Genomic DNA, 14,922 nt, shown 5'->3' on the forward strand with positions numbered 1-14,922 from the left:
TGTGTTTGTTTAGATTGGCCTTTTGGAGTCAAAGGTGAGCTCCTGTAGGATTATGAATCCCTGTAGATATGAATATGGGCAGATGCTGAGGCCTGTCTGAAAGTGTTATTGAGGGTGATGGAGAGCAGGGTTGCACTGGAACAGCCCAGATGGGCTGGACACGTTGGTGCCGTTGATGAAGGACAGCAACTCAGGGGCTTTGTGATCTGTTCCCCCATTTCTGGGGAACATACCATCTGAGAGTGAGATCAGGGTAGGATATGACCACTTTTCTATTCCTCTGCCGAATAATTGGAGGCAGAGCAAGGGGTTGATGTCTCTCCTTTCAGTGAAGAAAGTGAATAACCCCACTGAGAGGTTGCTCTTGTTGGAGTAGAAGGGAGAAAGATGCTGGTGGTGGCTCTCGTGCTGCGTAACAGAGGCTGCAGATAGGAGGTTTTACAGACAAGTCCATGCATAGGTCTTTGTCCTCCTCCATTCTTCTTTTCTTAGATCAGAATTAGATGCTGGGTGGGCTGTAGGAATGAAGAAGTGAGACAGATCTTCATTGAAAAAACAACAACAACAAAAAGGCCAGGAAAAAAAAAAAGCTTCATTCACAAAACAGCTGTAAAAATCATCAGCAGCATAATGTCTTTCCATTTGGATTCTGCTGGATTGAATGAACTTCTTGCATTTAAGAAAGACCCCACTGACTCCATCACATGTTTTGCTCCAGATTACTGATAGCAAAACCAAGCTGAGCTAGTGATGAGCCATCAAGCCTGTGTTTCCCTGTGTTTTCTGTCAAAGAAATGGTTGTTTACAGCAGCACCAGCATTAACTGCTTAATTGTTTTCATCCAGGAAAGTATTATTAGGGGCATAGGGACCAAAAGAGCTGTTATCAAGAGCTGAAAGGACTTTGATCATCAATTGAGTAGTAAGTTAGTTACATGTACGCCTCATATTTATGCCTCATAGCAGGCTTCAGAATTTTCTCTGGCTTTATAGCTGTGTATTTTATTGATGTGTCTCTAACACTTTTCCATTGAGACTTGAGGGGAGCAAAGAGAAGATAAATTAATGTGATGGGCTAATTAATGCAAGGATCTAACAGATTAATGTTGTAAATAATGTAAAGTAGGGTGACCGGAGATTTTATTCAGTGGTAACTGTCATTAATATAGACATAAACACAGATTTGGAAGTAGTAAACTAGCCCAAACCTTCAGACCTGATCTGAAGCAGAGGGTGTTGTGCTTCTTAAGGGCATGCCCTTTGTTTAGATGGGGGGGTTTAACTGTGTGCAGCACGTTATAAACAAATAGGTGGCAAGTAATTAAACACGGGATAATACACGACAAGTCAGACAAGGCTTGAGGGCTCTGATAAAGTAATTGAAATGGAAAGTAATACTTCAATGGTTTGTATGCATTGTTAGAACCTACAAATTAAATTACAGCCTCGGTAGTGATATATTCTTGCACTATTTATGATGTTGTGCCCAATGTATTTTAAAATTAAAAGAAAGTTAATTCTCCATATGAGAACTTTTCATATGCATCAGACATACTCGAAGACTGTTGCATACAGTGCCAGATGTATGGAGAACTAGTTGTAGTATGTCTGATGTTCTGGGATATACTTTACCATGCTAGAGTCCAATTACTGAAAATGTGCCTCCTACCAGCTTGCAATTCATTACAAAGAAACTGCAGTGAAATATAGTGATCTTTTTTACCCTGCATATTAGCATAATAATGTGATTCCTCACTGCAGGTTTATTTGCCTGTAAGGAAGAATGTGGATGGCAGAATATACTCTGCACTTGTTGGAAAGCATCTGACATATACGTTTATTTGGATAATTTGCCTTTATTTTTACTTTTGGTGTATTTGAGTCTGGTTGGTCAGCAGACCTAAGCAACTTTTTAACTAGGCGAAGTATATATATCCATACATTAAAAGGGAATGCCCTGCCAAATATAAACCAGATGCTTCAACAGTAAATACTGCTTTACTCCTATACTGCAAGAAACAAGCCTTGACTGATCAAATTTGAAATAAAAATAAATAGATTTAACATTGTTTCTGTGCTATAATATTACTTTATTATAGTTCTAGTGCAAATATATAATACAAAGAATATCTCAAAATATTTTTACTGTGAAACTGGTAATGATACGTTTAAGACAAAATGAATATCTTTACACTCATTCAAGTGTGTTTCCATTATGCTACATAGCTAGAGCAGTAATGGTGTACAACTTTACAATGTACAGTAAGAATCAGAAGACACCGCATTTGACTGCAAATCTGGAGGACTCCTTGCTGCTGGGCAGGGGGTAGTAGGGAGAGGAACAGCAGGTTTTTTGGTTTTGTTTATGGGATCTGCTCTGATCTTTGTCATGTTACTTAAATGCCCTCTGTCAGCTTACCCTTTTGTAACAGAAGTGAGTGATGCCTCCCTCTCTGGCTGAGAGGAACACACTGAAATAGAAGCCTTGCTCCAGTAAGGTCCCTTATAAACGGCTCTTTACACTGATGTTGGCTCATGGTCATGTGGTCAAAATACAGTTTGATTCTTTTGAATGCCAGTAATGTTGATAAAAGCAATATTTTTCTTGTGTGAAAACATAGCCAAAAAGTACAGAAGAAACTGCAGTGCTGTGAAGTGCTTGTGTCATGAGATTACCCTGTGATGTTTAAGTCCCTCCTCTTTCACACTGTGAATACTGCATTTGTAAGAATACATTTTCTGTATTCTTTGGTCTTTTGGAATGAGAGGATGGAAGGAGTGGATGCAGTCTTTCTGCTCTCGGTAGTTGGGGTTTTTTTTGACAGTTCCCTTCTCTAGTGTGTCTTTATAACAGAAAAAGAAAGAAGGGTAATCCTAATGGCTAGCATAGTGTGCTGTAGCTATCTCTGCGACTGATTTATGGTGGCCCCAAAGTTCAGGTTAGGCAGGAGGCTCGGGTCCTGGTTAATGAGTAGACAGCCAGGTCCCATGGCTGGTGCTGTGCCTGGCACAAGAGGCTCTTGCTTCCTCCTGCCAGCCGTTGCTACCAAGTTTGCAACTGAGTGGTGGCTGTATTTTTTTCTAGAATTGTTTATGCTGGCTTTGCTAAGTAATTAGAGATCTTCTTAGTGGGGAATTGGTATGTGTGTGTTTCTTATTGTTACCTTTAAAATGCCCTCTCTTACCTAACCGAAGGTGACTCGCTGCTTTATTTATGGATTTCCCCTTTGTGAGTCTCCCTTGTATTTCTTTCTGTAACGTTAGTCTCTTATACATCTCATAGGCACACATTAAAAAATGGTTGAGCGATTGAATCACATAGTGTTGCACAGTTTGTGACTGGGTGACATGCCAAGGAGGTTATTTAGTGACTAATTTCAAGGGGGAGGAGAAATTGCAGCGTTGTCATGTGGAAAAGTACTTCAGTCTATTGAAGCAGCGTTACTAGATGACCGGGTAAATCAAGATGGCCTGTCCCTGTTATGCAGAGGGAGCAAGGAACATTTTCTGTAACCTTTTCCCAGAAGGCATGGATATATAAAATGTTGTACTGTAGGCTGAGGATTTAGATTCAAGGCTGAAAACAAAAAGTGCATTATTAGAAGAAGTGGAACCAAATGTTCATCTTACTGCTGTAGCCATACAGGTGATTTCCTTACGTAACAGTAAGTGGCTTTAATTATTTCAGAGCAAAAATCCTATGGAATATGATGCTGTTTCTCTGTAGGTAAAGTGGGCTAAGAGTGTAATAAGACTGCTGCTGTTTTTAATTGTTGAAACAAATGCCTAGAGTAGCATCAGGACAGCTGAGAAATTATGCCTGAAGGATGAGACTGTAGGATTTGATCTGAAACTCTTCGTTCTGCTTGCTTGCAAGATCCATCTTCAGCAGGCATGTTGACTTAGAGGCAAGGTGAAGCAGTCAAACATTATTTTTGATATTACCATTAAATTTGTTTTGTTAGAGCTTTACAGATCTGTTTTACATTCAGTAAAAAGTGAAACAGGTATTCTTTGTTTTCCTCGTGGGAGCTTTAGGGTATGGTATGAATTAAGTTTATATGTAGTCAGGGATATAAAAGGACATACTGAGACATGTAAAGTACCTTGAGGTAAAACATTTGGATAGCTGTAGGGACTGGGTTCATAGACAAATGTGCATTGAAGATCTAAGTATAAAGTAAGGGACAATAATGTTAAGAATGTGTTTGATGCTCTATCATATGGAAAGGGAAATAAGGCTGCGACTGAGCTGTACTTAATTCAAGACAGTGTGTGTGTAGCTGAAATATACCCTACATTTTCTCTTCTTGAGGTTAAAATAGTGCTTATGCCATATCCCTTGTACATCTTCACAAAAGGTAGAAAAGCGTGGGGATGAGATGCTGTGATGACATCAAGTAGTATGGTGAAGACAATTGCTTAGGATTCACTCAGGAGAAGAGTAACTGATGAAAGAAATCTATGAACATAAAAACTGGGGCAATGCCTTATCCTCAGAGACATCTTACTCTGATTGCAGCACTGTTGAATGAAAACCACATAGAATTATTAATATAGATACCATATCCACATATGTCCCATAAACTGTTTTTTTTTTCAGGTGTCATCTTTAGAACCAGAAAATTACAGTTTCATAGATGTTCTCAGTTCAACTCTTTTTGCACCATAATACAGAGATTTTACAGCTGGACGTATATCAAAACTGTGCAAAAGAATCTAGAGAACTGAAATCAAGATGTGTGCTAAGAATAGGAAATTTATAACAAAAATTACTGGTATTTCTTAGGGAGTTCTGAAAACTCTTTATCTAGAAAAATATCCAGAAGAAGATAATGGAAATGTATGGGGCATGTTAAGAACAGAGCTAGATGGGTCTCAGAGTTTCCCATTCACAGCAAGTTTGAACATTTCAAATCAGTTTTATTTTGGAATAACTGGCATGTGATTCCCACAATGAAAAAGTATTATGGAAACTGACTCCTCCTAGAGCTTGTGCTGTGGGCCAGACTTAGCTGAAGCCAGGACTCCAAGGTTAGCCTTGGTTAGCTGTTTCATTGTCTGAAGTATCTCTTTGGGACATCAGAGGACCCGTCTTCAGCCAAAACTGCTAGCTAAATTAGTCTGAAAGCACTGCTGAGGAGTGATAAGACATTGAAACTTCTGCTCATCTTACTCCATGGTCTTGAAGGTCATTGTAGAACTGTCCAGTACTTCATTCTGCCAAAGAGACCATGGAAGAGCTGGGGTCCCTACCTCTCAGCAGGCTCTGACCAAGTTGTCCCAAGACTATGAATCTGGAAAGCCAGAACTCTAGAGCACTCAGGGAATGTTTCATAAGGAGCCATGTTGGTATTTGACTTAAAGCTGCCAGGGAAGACTTTCAACTCACTTTTGTTTAACTGACATTTTAGCAAATCTTTCAGCTCTTTTAAGTTAGCGTTGTCTGATGAAATTATTTTTCACTGGAAAGTTCCTGACCAGAAAAAGCTAGGATGATGGTAATGTGTTTGTAAGTACGCCATTGGGCAGCTGGAGGAACCCGCAGATGTAGCCAGCCTGTTTTTGTTTTTGTTTTTTTTCTGAAATGAGGAAATTTGTAGGAATTAAAAGAGACACAAAGAAAAGGCAAGGACAAACAAGCGTGATAAACTTTCAGTGATGGATAGCATGAGGATTTGGCTTTAGAAAGACGGTTGTGGTACATGTACTTAAAAATGTCATTTTCAAACTGTTTACTGTTTCTGTAATTTTCAAATGCACTATGCCATATTGTAAATGATATTATTTTAGAAATATCAAAACTCTATCTGACATTTTTTTGCAAAAGCTCATTTGTGCTTTCAGCTGTGCAAACCCAACCTTGGTAAAAGACCAGCTATGACAGATACAATATAATACAGGGCAACTAATGATTAAACTGAGGATTTTGGACAGCTAGTACAGTAAGGCTGTCAATTTATTTTTACTAGAGAAGAACTAATGGATTGTGTTCTTGTTAGGTTTGGGGTTCCTTACGTAAACCTTCCCTGATTAACAAAGTGAAGGTCTGCCTCATTTTTAAGAAGATTTTCTTTTAGTGGGCAAGGTATCTTTATCTTGAATGTATTTGTTATGTAATGAATTGATCAGTTTTTTTTTACCACTATTTAGTTTTTATGTAGCATTTTCATCAAAGATTGCCCATTTTCTTGATAAAGTTCTTTGCAAGTGTCCTCAGTTTACTAATGGATGAGCCAACTTTAGGAGCAGATGTGCAGTTTCCTCAGGGAAATAAAGGGTGCTGACAGGAAAGTAAGAAAAAGTAATAGCTTTGCATGCCTGAGAGGTGATTAATGGTGTCTGCTGGGAACTCCAGGGTGTCTTCAGGACAATTCAGGGATGAGCACCATTACAGAAACATGCTTCATCTAGGTATTTTGGCAGGCTGAAATTCTTGGAGAGAAACCAGTTATGGTGCTCTCTCAGGCAAGGCTTGGTAGAGCAATGGGAAGGGCTGCCAGGTCAGAAACCCTCACCTACTTTTCTCTTTGCCTGTGCTTTGCTATGAGATGTTAGCAGACAACAGTGTGAGTCAGGGTGCACCTCTGGCATCCAGCTACCTGGGGAGATGAAGGGTTGGTGTGGTGTTAATGAATCAGCAGTAGTGCAGTGCTAGCTGCCACTGCCCTGGAGTGTTTGTGGGCACAGCTCCCTATGCCCTGTCCCATGTGTGCTAAATGGTGTTTAGAAGCCAGCCCAAGAGAGAAAAGAAATAATGACTGCTTCATTGTGAGAAGCCCACCTTATGATACCGTGACTCTGTCCTTCTTTCAGCCAGGAACTGCAGCAAGGTTTGAGTTCTGCTATATGCGGACACTGGGTCTGCTCGGTCTTATGTGAGCTACCAGAAGCAAAGGAAACTCTTTGTAAAGTCATCTTTTTGGGCAAATAGAAAGCTGGTTTGCTACCTTTCTGCGTATAATAGTATTTAAAATACAGCAAGTTACTGAAGTACGCAAGCTTATTTTGAAATGAAAAGCATAGCTGGTTTTATCTGATGTTCACTCTTCTGTATATGTCCAATGCTCTGTTGTTCTGATAAAAAAGAAGAAATCCAAGTCTGTATCTTACAAACTGCAGTGTTGTTAGATTGACTAGAAACCTCCTCAGGATATGCTTAAATGTGGTGTGATCTTTTTTACTATTGAATGTGAAAGATTCTCACTGGTGTCTTTTGCCTCCAGTGTTTCATACAGAAATGGTTGTACTAGCCATTCACCACACTTTAACCTCAAGGATTGACAAACAAGTTTCTATTTCAAGGATGTACAGCCTACTAGTGAGAACAAGGAAGAGCTATGTGCTCAAGAAAACCACACCCTTAGGCAAATATATTACGTAGCTGCAATTGAAAAGCACGTGATCCTATGCTTACATTAAAAAATCTTCTTTTTCTTCTCAAAGCAATTGTCTGTGGCATCACCTAGTATTTACAGGATCAGATAAGCCTGATATTATCTTTCTCTGTCTTGAGTCATACAGTGTAAGACTAAGAACATGTGGCTCAAAGCAGCCTACATATTAGGCTGTATGTGTGGGACAGAAGAAAAAGAACAGTACAGAAAGTGGAGTATATATGGGAGAGAGTAGTGTGCCTTGAATATCACACAGAAGATATATAGCTGAGAAGCATGAAGAGACCATCGTTTGAATTTCTGAAGCTGCCATTAATGAAGAATCCAGAGATTTTGGAGAAGAGAAAAAAGTAGAAAGAGAAAATATCGACAGGTGGCAGGGGGTGCTGTAATGTGACCAGTGAGGCTGCCTGGCGCTCAGCCCTGCCCAGCTCACATGCCCCAGTCCTCCAGCCCTGGGCACCCCAGACTCCATGGCTCCAGCTACTCTCCCCTTCTGCACACTCCACCCAGGGACTGAGTCACATCTTAAAATAGAAAGGGAACCTTTCAGGAAGGGGCTGTCTTTTCAAGCTTTGTGCCCTTCTAGCCCACTGGAGTCTTGTTTCAGGCTGTGTGCTACATGCGCTATATTAATGCAAAGAGAAAAGTAAATAGCTTTGTAGCCATCAGTACTCAGACATGGGAAGTTGAGCAATAGCTGAGCTACGTATTTGAACTGATTGTTTCCATCCTGAAGTAAGGGAATATGGTAAGATGGAAAATAGGTATTTTTTCTTTGACAGGTTTCTTTAACTTATGAGGAACGAATGAGCATATACAGGAATATGAAGTCCAGAAGTTAGTGGATATAAAATCTATTGCTTTCAAAGCTTCCCATGGAAATTTTCTCTACTATACAAGGAAACATCAGAATTTTCCTTTCACTGCAACCCAGTGTATCCCAGTGCCTGTGGTTTGTGTGCCAGATACTGTTGGAAGTGTTGCAGTTTTAGCTGATATAATTAAGCAGAACGTGATACCGTCTGTAAGGTGGGGATCAAGGAGGTCTTTCTTCCTCCATTCTCTCAGTGCAAAATATCTCTTGCTGTCTATAGGTGTGAGCCCAAAGCGGCTCAGAGCTGGGAGGAGTCTTTCTGTTCTGTTGGCACAACACAGCTTGGTGTGCTGCAGTGTTTCTTCAAGTCAGATGAAGAACTCTGTTGAATTTCCACCATTGATGTTATTAATACTGTTTAGTTCTGTTATATTTTAAATTCCAGACTTCAGTAACTGTCTGCGAAAATTAAAAAAAAGCTATCCTATGTTCCCCTTTGGCTGGATAATGCTTCTGACCCATCCCGACTCGTTCCTTTGTTCTGTTGCGCATATTTATTATTGCTGCTGCCACAATCAGGTTATCTCTTCTTTGTGATACCTGATACTGCGGACTCTTGATCTCTGGCCCTGGGGAACGTCATTTGTAATTCCCAAGAGTGGAGCCTGCTGTGATGAGAGCAGCTATTGTTTATATACCACCACTGCAATTCCCTTACCAGCGGAAAAACCTGTGGTGGGGCAAGAATAGAAAGAATATAATTTCTTGCCTCATCAGCCATGGATCACTCTTACTGCAGTGAATCCAGTCACACTGTCAAAGCAAGGAGTGAGAGGGGAGAAAAATGGTGAAGATTTCAGATCAGTGCCTTCCACTGCACAGGAGCATGTGCTGTATAACTTTAGGAATCCCTTGGAAACAATGCAGAGAGAAGCTGAAATTGCCAACACAAATTTTGGAAGCTTTAATTTTTTTCTGATGTACTTGATGGAATTCAGCTGACTTTTTTATCTCCTAGTTTATCTACCTGACCTGTACGGCACCAGAGCAAGCACATGATGCTTGCTAGAGGGAGAATTTCTCTGCTATGTGCCATTGATGATGGATGCTCAGTCACCTAAAAAGGTCATTGTTGGGCAGTGTGATGCTGCAGTCTCAGAAGCACAGGTATTCTCTGCAGGACTTTGCAATGGCCTTAGTTAAGGAAGCACTCGTGTTGGTGGGGAAGTTTTCCCTTTCTTTTCCTCATTTGCTCAGTCCTTACTGTGATCAGTTAACGATGCTGCTTATAAAATTATAATATTTGGTAGCTTTCTGAGCACATTCTCAATGTATTTTCCTAAGCTCTCTTATCTTTGGTTGTGGTTCAGGAACTTTTGGCACATGTTTTATAGGGGCTGACTGTTTTCATGCAACTTGCGTGTCAGTAAATGTTTGTGCATGTCCCCTATGCTTTGTGTACCCTTTGCATAATGAAGGCCACATCAGAGCATTAGGAAAAGCCAAATCCTGAACTGAAGTAAATGGAAAATGAGTTGTATTGTTTATTTTTTTGTGTGTCTGAAGAGTTCAGGTATGTTTGTAACGCCACCATTTTCTTCCTGGTGTGGAATCAACACTCTCTAGCCTGTGTGTCTGATCACTGAACTGTTTCAAGTCCATATCAGCTGTGTGTACCTGGAGCACCTAGGCCTGATTTCAGCTTGGCTATCTGAATAACAGATTAGGATAATATGGTGTTTCCATGAACAAATGTATTTTTAAAACTCCCATATCCCTTTAACATGCAGGCGTTTTTATTTGCTGTCTGTAGGTCCCAAGATGTTTTATTTTTGCAGATGACAAATTATTTAATTTTGAAGGTAGTTTTCATTTCTGTGAACATTGATGTCGTCACAATCTGCATCACGTTTTGCTCGTTTGGTAATTTTACATCCTGTATGTTTTTCCTTTCATTTCCAGATGCAGAGGGAAATTGCCTATATGGGCCGAGATGGCCCAGGCGCTTCCCGCTCCGGATCTGCTGCACATCCTGCCCATGCGATGCCCAGCTCTCCACCCTCCACTCCAGTGCCCCACTCCATGCCCCCCTCTCCATCCAGGATCCCCTACGGAGGGGGACGTCCCATGGGTGTTCCAGGCAATGCCACCATCCCCAGAGACCGGCTCTCCAGCGTGTCGGCATCACGCTCCATATCGCCCAGCCCAAGCGCCATTTTGGAGAGGCGGGATGTGAAACCAGATGAGGACATGAGTAACAAAAACTTGGCCTTGATCCGAAATGAAGGTCTATATGGGGACCCATACTTGTTTCATGAGGGGAGGATGAGCGTGGCTGCACCCCACAGCGGACACCCCCTTGATGTCTCTGATCACATTGTCGCCTACCATCGCAGTGCCATGAGGTCATCAAGCACTTACTGTAACCCCTCTATGCAGCCTGAAATGCTGGAGCAGTCCTTGTACAGGCAAAAGCCACGAAAATACCCGGAGAGCCACTTGCCCACACTCAGCTCTAAAACGCCTCCCGCCTCACCCCATCGGGTGCCTGATGTGCGCATGATCGATATCCATCCCCACCATAGTGCACATGTCCCTCCTCATGCTATCCAGCCTGACAGGGCCTCTCCCAGCCGCCAGTCCTTCAAAAAGGAGCCAGGAACACCTGTTTTTGTGGATGCCAAAGTGCGAAGTGCCCTTGGCCACGCGGGCATGGCAGAGGCTGTGCCATCTCCCATCGACAAACAGGCTTTTGGCTATGGGTCCCCTGCAATGCCCAAGGACAAGGAAACAAGGTAAGGCAGAGCCAGACCTTAATTTATGCAAATAATCAATGTTCCTAACGTGCACGTGTTGTGTTGGCGTACCCAGGGGATGCTGTGATGTGTAGGAGGCTGCTGCACTGGGCTGCGGTGTTTATTAGCTGTCTGTCAAGGTAGTTAGTAATTTAGAGGAAATGCGACACCACCCATTATTAATCCGAAAGTATTGTCAGCTCATGATGAATCCCTAGTTATTTTCATTTGTGCAAATTTCAGTCATTGGAAAAAATATAATAAAATAAAATGATTAACTAGGATTTTTCTTTCCAGGCAGCCAGATCATGTTACAAGAACAAATGATGTTCTGTTCCCGCTAATAAGGGAATATATTTCACCCCCGTTAAGAATGACACTCTGATATTACAATTTTGGTTCTTTATGGAGTGGAGTTTTTCTCATCTAGTGTTAGGAAATTGGAAGAATTTATCATTACTGTCTTATCTCCTGTAAAACATGAATTTGCATAAAAATAGGACAGTTGTTGTAATAATGTTCCTCGAGGGGAAGCTGCTGAGAAGAGCAAGAATGTCCCAGGGAAGAAATTGAAACAAGAATGCTGTTCCCAGTGATTCTTTCTACCATCACAAATATTTGGTTACCTGACTGTTGTTAACTTTTCTGCACTGAGAATGATGGTGATGATCTCTCCTGCCTGTTAAGGACCAGCTTTACACAAAGGTCTTTGAAGGCTTCTCCTGCCGTAGACCCTGCCCTAGGAGAGAAAAATCATTAAGCTGCCTGTCCGTTATTGTGTGTTTGTATGAGTTGCTCTAATCTCCAGCATATTGTTTGTGCTGTTAACTTTTATAGAACTTTTTAGGGAAGTGAAGATGAATAGCTGGAAAATGCTGAGTTCAGAAAGGCCAAAGGTAACTACTGACTGCCTTTACCACTGGGGAGATACAGAGCTTCATATGGCCCCAAGCTTCTCTTCCATCTGAGCAACTTTATTAACAATTAGATGCCTCTAACTATGCTAGGTGAAAAGAAGAATATATCGTTTAGTCCCTTGTTGGGGGGAAAATGGAAGAAAATCAACTTCCCTCAAAAAATTACATGCTGATACCAGCTTGGTATTTATATTGACACAAGGAATGTTAGAGTCTAGAGTCACTGAAACCTGATTTGTATTTATTATTTCCAAGAAAAAAGATCCACGTTCCAGAAATATCATTTCAAGCATCCAGTATGACAACTAGGAAATAATTTGCACATTTTCCATTTCTAATCCAAGAGATCAGATAAAAATTCTACAGGATTCATGTCAGGGGGCTGGAAGTGAGGGAGCACACCAACAACTTCCCAGTCTATGCCACTTTTTTTCCTCTAAGCATCTAATCTATTCACTCTGGTACACAGGCTGTGTGTTTGTGAATATACAGCTCTGCAGTTGCTTAAAGACAGCGTTGTACCAGGAGTTTTAGTTGTGGTTCCAAGATATATTTACAGTGATGAAAATAGCATTTGCATAATTATATTCCCAAATAAATACATGATCTTAAAATTCAGTATGGTGTATTGGCCACATAGCATTGAAAAAAATCATTCTGAAAATGTCTCTTATGTTGTGGATTTTTTTTAAACCTTGAGAACAGAGACTTTAAAAAAAATAATACCAAACACTAAAAGCAATTAATGTAAATTGTTATGTTTTCTAACCCCTGCAGTATCAAGGATGGTGTTGTGCTCAGCCAGTGTGCGTGCAGAGTCAAGTGTTAGCAGCAAAAAGGCAGGTTTGCTTATCTGTTAGTCTTGACAATACTGAGGAGGGAAGTCTTTTGTGTTTGCACGCTGCATTAAGAATCTTCCCATCCTTACTCATTCAGCTTTGCAGATAGCTAGGAAAGGGTTGAGGCCCCTGCAAGAATCAAACCCATCATCTCATCATCATTACTCCTTCAGTCACTAGTGAACTGTGCTGAAAAGAAAAAAAATACCTAGTGACTTCTCTTTTGAGAAATTACCTTGAAGTAGTGCTGTCATGACCTCAGGGACAACACAGAGACTAAGGCAGATCATAAGTATAAGGCAGAGAAAAGATCAAAATAAATACTGAGAATGCCAGAAGTTTAGCTAAATCTCTCCTTTTGCATTAATTCTCCTTCTGTTCTTCTAGTCTAGGCTGAAGCAGGTATCTATGTACTTCATCAGAATATCCTAAGAGCAAATCAGACCTCTCACTGAGCATATCTTGGTTTTGTTGAAGAAATTACATCTGTTATCTCTGACATGTTAACTGCAGCAGATTTGAATCTACCAAAGATGAAAAAGATGAAAACTACATACATCTCCTATCTCTTTTTTCTAGAGTTTCCCGTTTTAATTTTACATCATGCTTGCCAGTCTTGTTGAGCCTGTTATTTAAGTCAGAGTTGAGGGGGATCTTATTTCTTCATATAATTCTTTCTTTTATCTGTTTTACCTCAGGTATTTTCAAGGTAGCTAATTCTGCCACGAAAGGAACTAAATAAATTCTCAGAGTAATTCATCCATCAAAAGACTTCTATATAAAGGACTTTTAAAATAGTAAGAAGAAAGGAGTTCATGGAGATTTCAAAAATTAAAATATTATTAGTAATCGTACACACAAAAGATCAAGCAAGTTGCAGCACTTCATCTTTCCGGAGTCAGCGTTCCTTAAATATGAGGTTTACAGGAAGAATGAGTAAATCTTTGTAAGTGAGCATAAGCTGTTTAAACAGTGATTTGCCATCATTTTTTGGATGGCCCATTTATATAGTTTATGGTGGACAATTCTGAAAACTACCACAGGCAAAACAGATGTTTAAATGTTGGCAAATGGGGAGAGAAGCTTACTCAAAAGTGCATTGAGTTAAATGCCATTTAACTTACATTCCTTGCATTTAAAACACAGGTTATGTTGCAAAACTTTGGGCTATTTCATGGCTGGTGTTCAATATGACGCTGCTCACTAAAATGCAGTCCCCAGAAGAACAAGATAACTCTATACAGTTGGTTTTTTCCCTTGAAAGGAGTACTGTGCTCTGGTTCTTCTCTGCCCAAACACAACTTCTGTCCTCTTCTCTTGATGCTGCATTAGTGAAAAAATATGAAGTTAAAACGTGGCTCACTGAACAAAAATGTGATCATATTCACCGCTTATGGTTTGCAGTTAGAGACTAAAGTGTAACAGGCACGTTTAGGTTATTGTATACTGTTCCCATCAGAACAACACTTTATTGTTTGTTACGTTAAAGTATGAGTAGACACTACCACACATCAGGAAAAAAATGTTCATACTTTGTAAAGCCATGGGCACTGAGAGACAAGAAAGGTGGACTTCAGAGATAGGCTCTCTCAGACAGTGGTGTCCCCAATCCCAAAGTCAGGCAGTGATTGAATTGCTCTCTAGGACTGCAAATAACCACAGAAATGTGTGCTTGCTGCACCCAGTACAGACCTGTGGCCTCGTGTTTGCAATCTGGAATCTTGCAGATGTCTTTGTAGTTGGAAACAATAGAACTTTTCCAGAGGTCCATAATTACCAGTCAGAAAAGACAGGTGAGCAACACAGATGGAGGAAAGGTAAACTGCACTTTGACTTCCTTCTGCTGGGGGAACTATCTGGAGGGAATATGAGATGCAGGCTCTTGGAATTATCAGATAGTATCAAAGCTGGCAGCACTTCATAACTTACTTTTTCACTTTAACTTCAAGCTGCAGAAAGTTTGAATTTAACCTTGTTCTTGTGAAATATTCACCTGTGCATTATTTTGCCCTTAGAAAGAGAGCAGAATAGGGAAGAGCTCCATTGTTCTCTGCCTTACATCTTTCCTCACTGTTTGAGGCAGAATTTGAGGTCTGACTGCCATTTCCACTTGTTACTAGAGAAGTCATTGGAAAAGGCAACTTACTCCTGTACCTTT

At 40.5% G+C, this 14,922-nt stretch overlaps 1 protein-coding gene across 18 annotated transcripts in view; it reads left to right on the forward strand.

Annotated features, from left to right (window-relative positions):
* KIAA1217 (KIAA1217 ortholog) overlaps positions 1-14,922 on the forward strand; it is a 345,028-nt gene that overhangs the window by 286,664 nt on the left and 43,442 nt on the right. For 17 of the 18 annotated variants that reach the window (XM_090142968.1, XM_090142967.1, XM_090142969.1 and 14 more), the window contains one exon: positions 10,176-11,008. In XM_090142968.1, coding sequence (XP_089999094.1) covers positions 10,176-11,008 — 833 coding nt within the window. Of the gene's footprint in view, positions 1-3,427; positions 3,665-10,175; positions 11,009-14,922 lie in introns of those variants that run through there. The other variant, XM_090142977.1, reaches the window with a different exon arrangement.

The sequence above is a fragment of the Phasianus colchicus genome, chromosome 6 (genome assembly GCF_987193195.1).
Source record: "Phasianus colchicus chromosome 6, bPhaCol1.hap1.1, whole genome shotgun sequence".
Lineage (NCBI taxonomy): Eukaryota > Metazoa > Chordata > Aves > Galliformes > Phasianidae > Phasianus > Phasianus colchicus.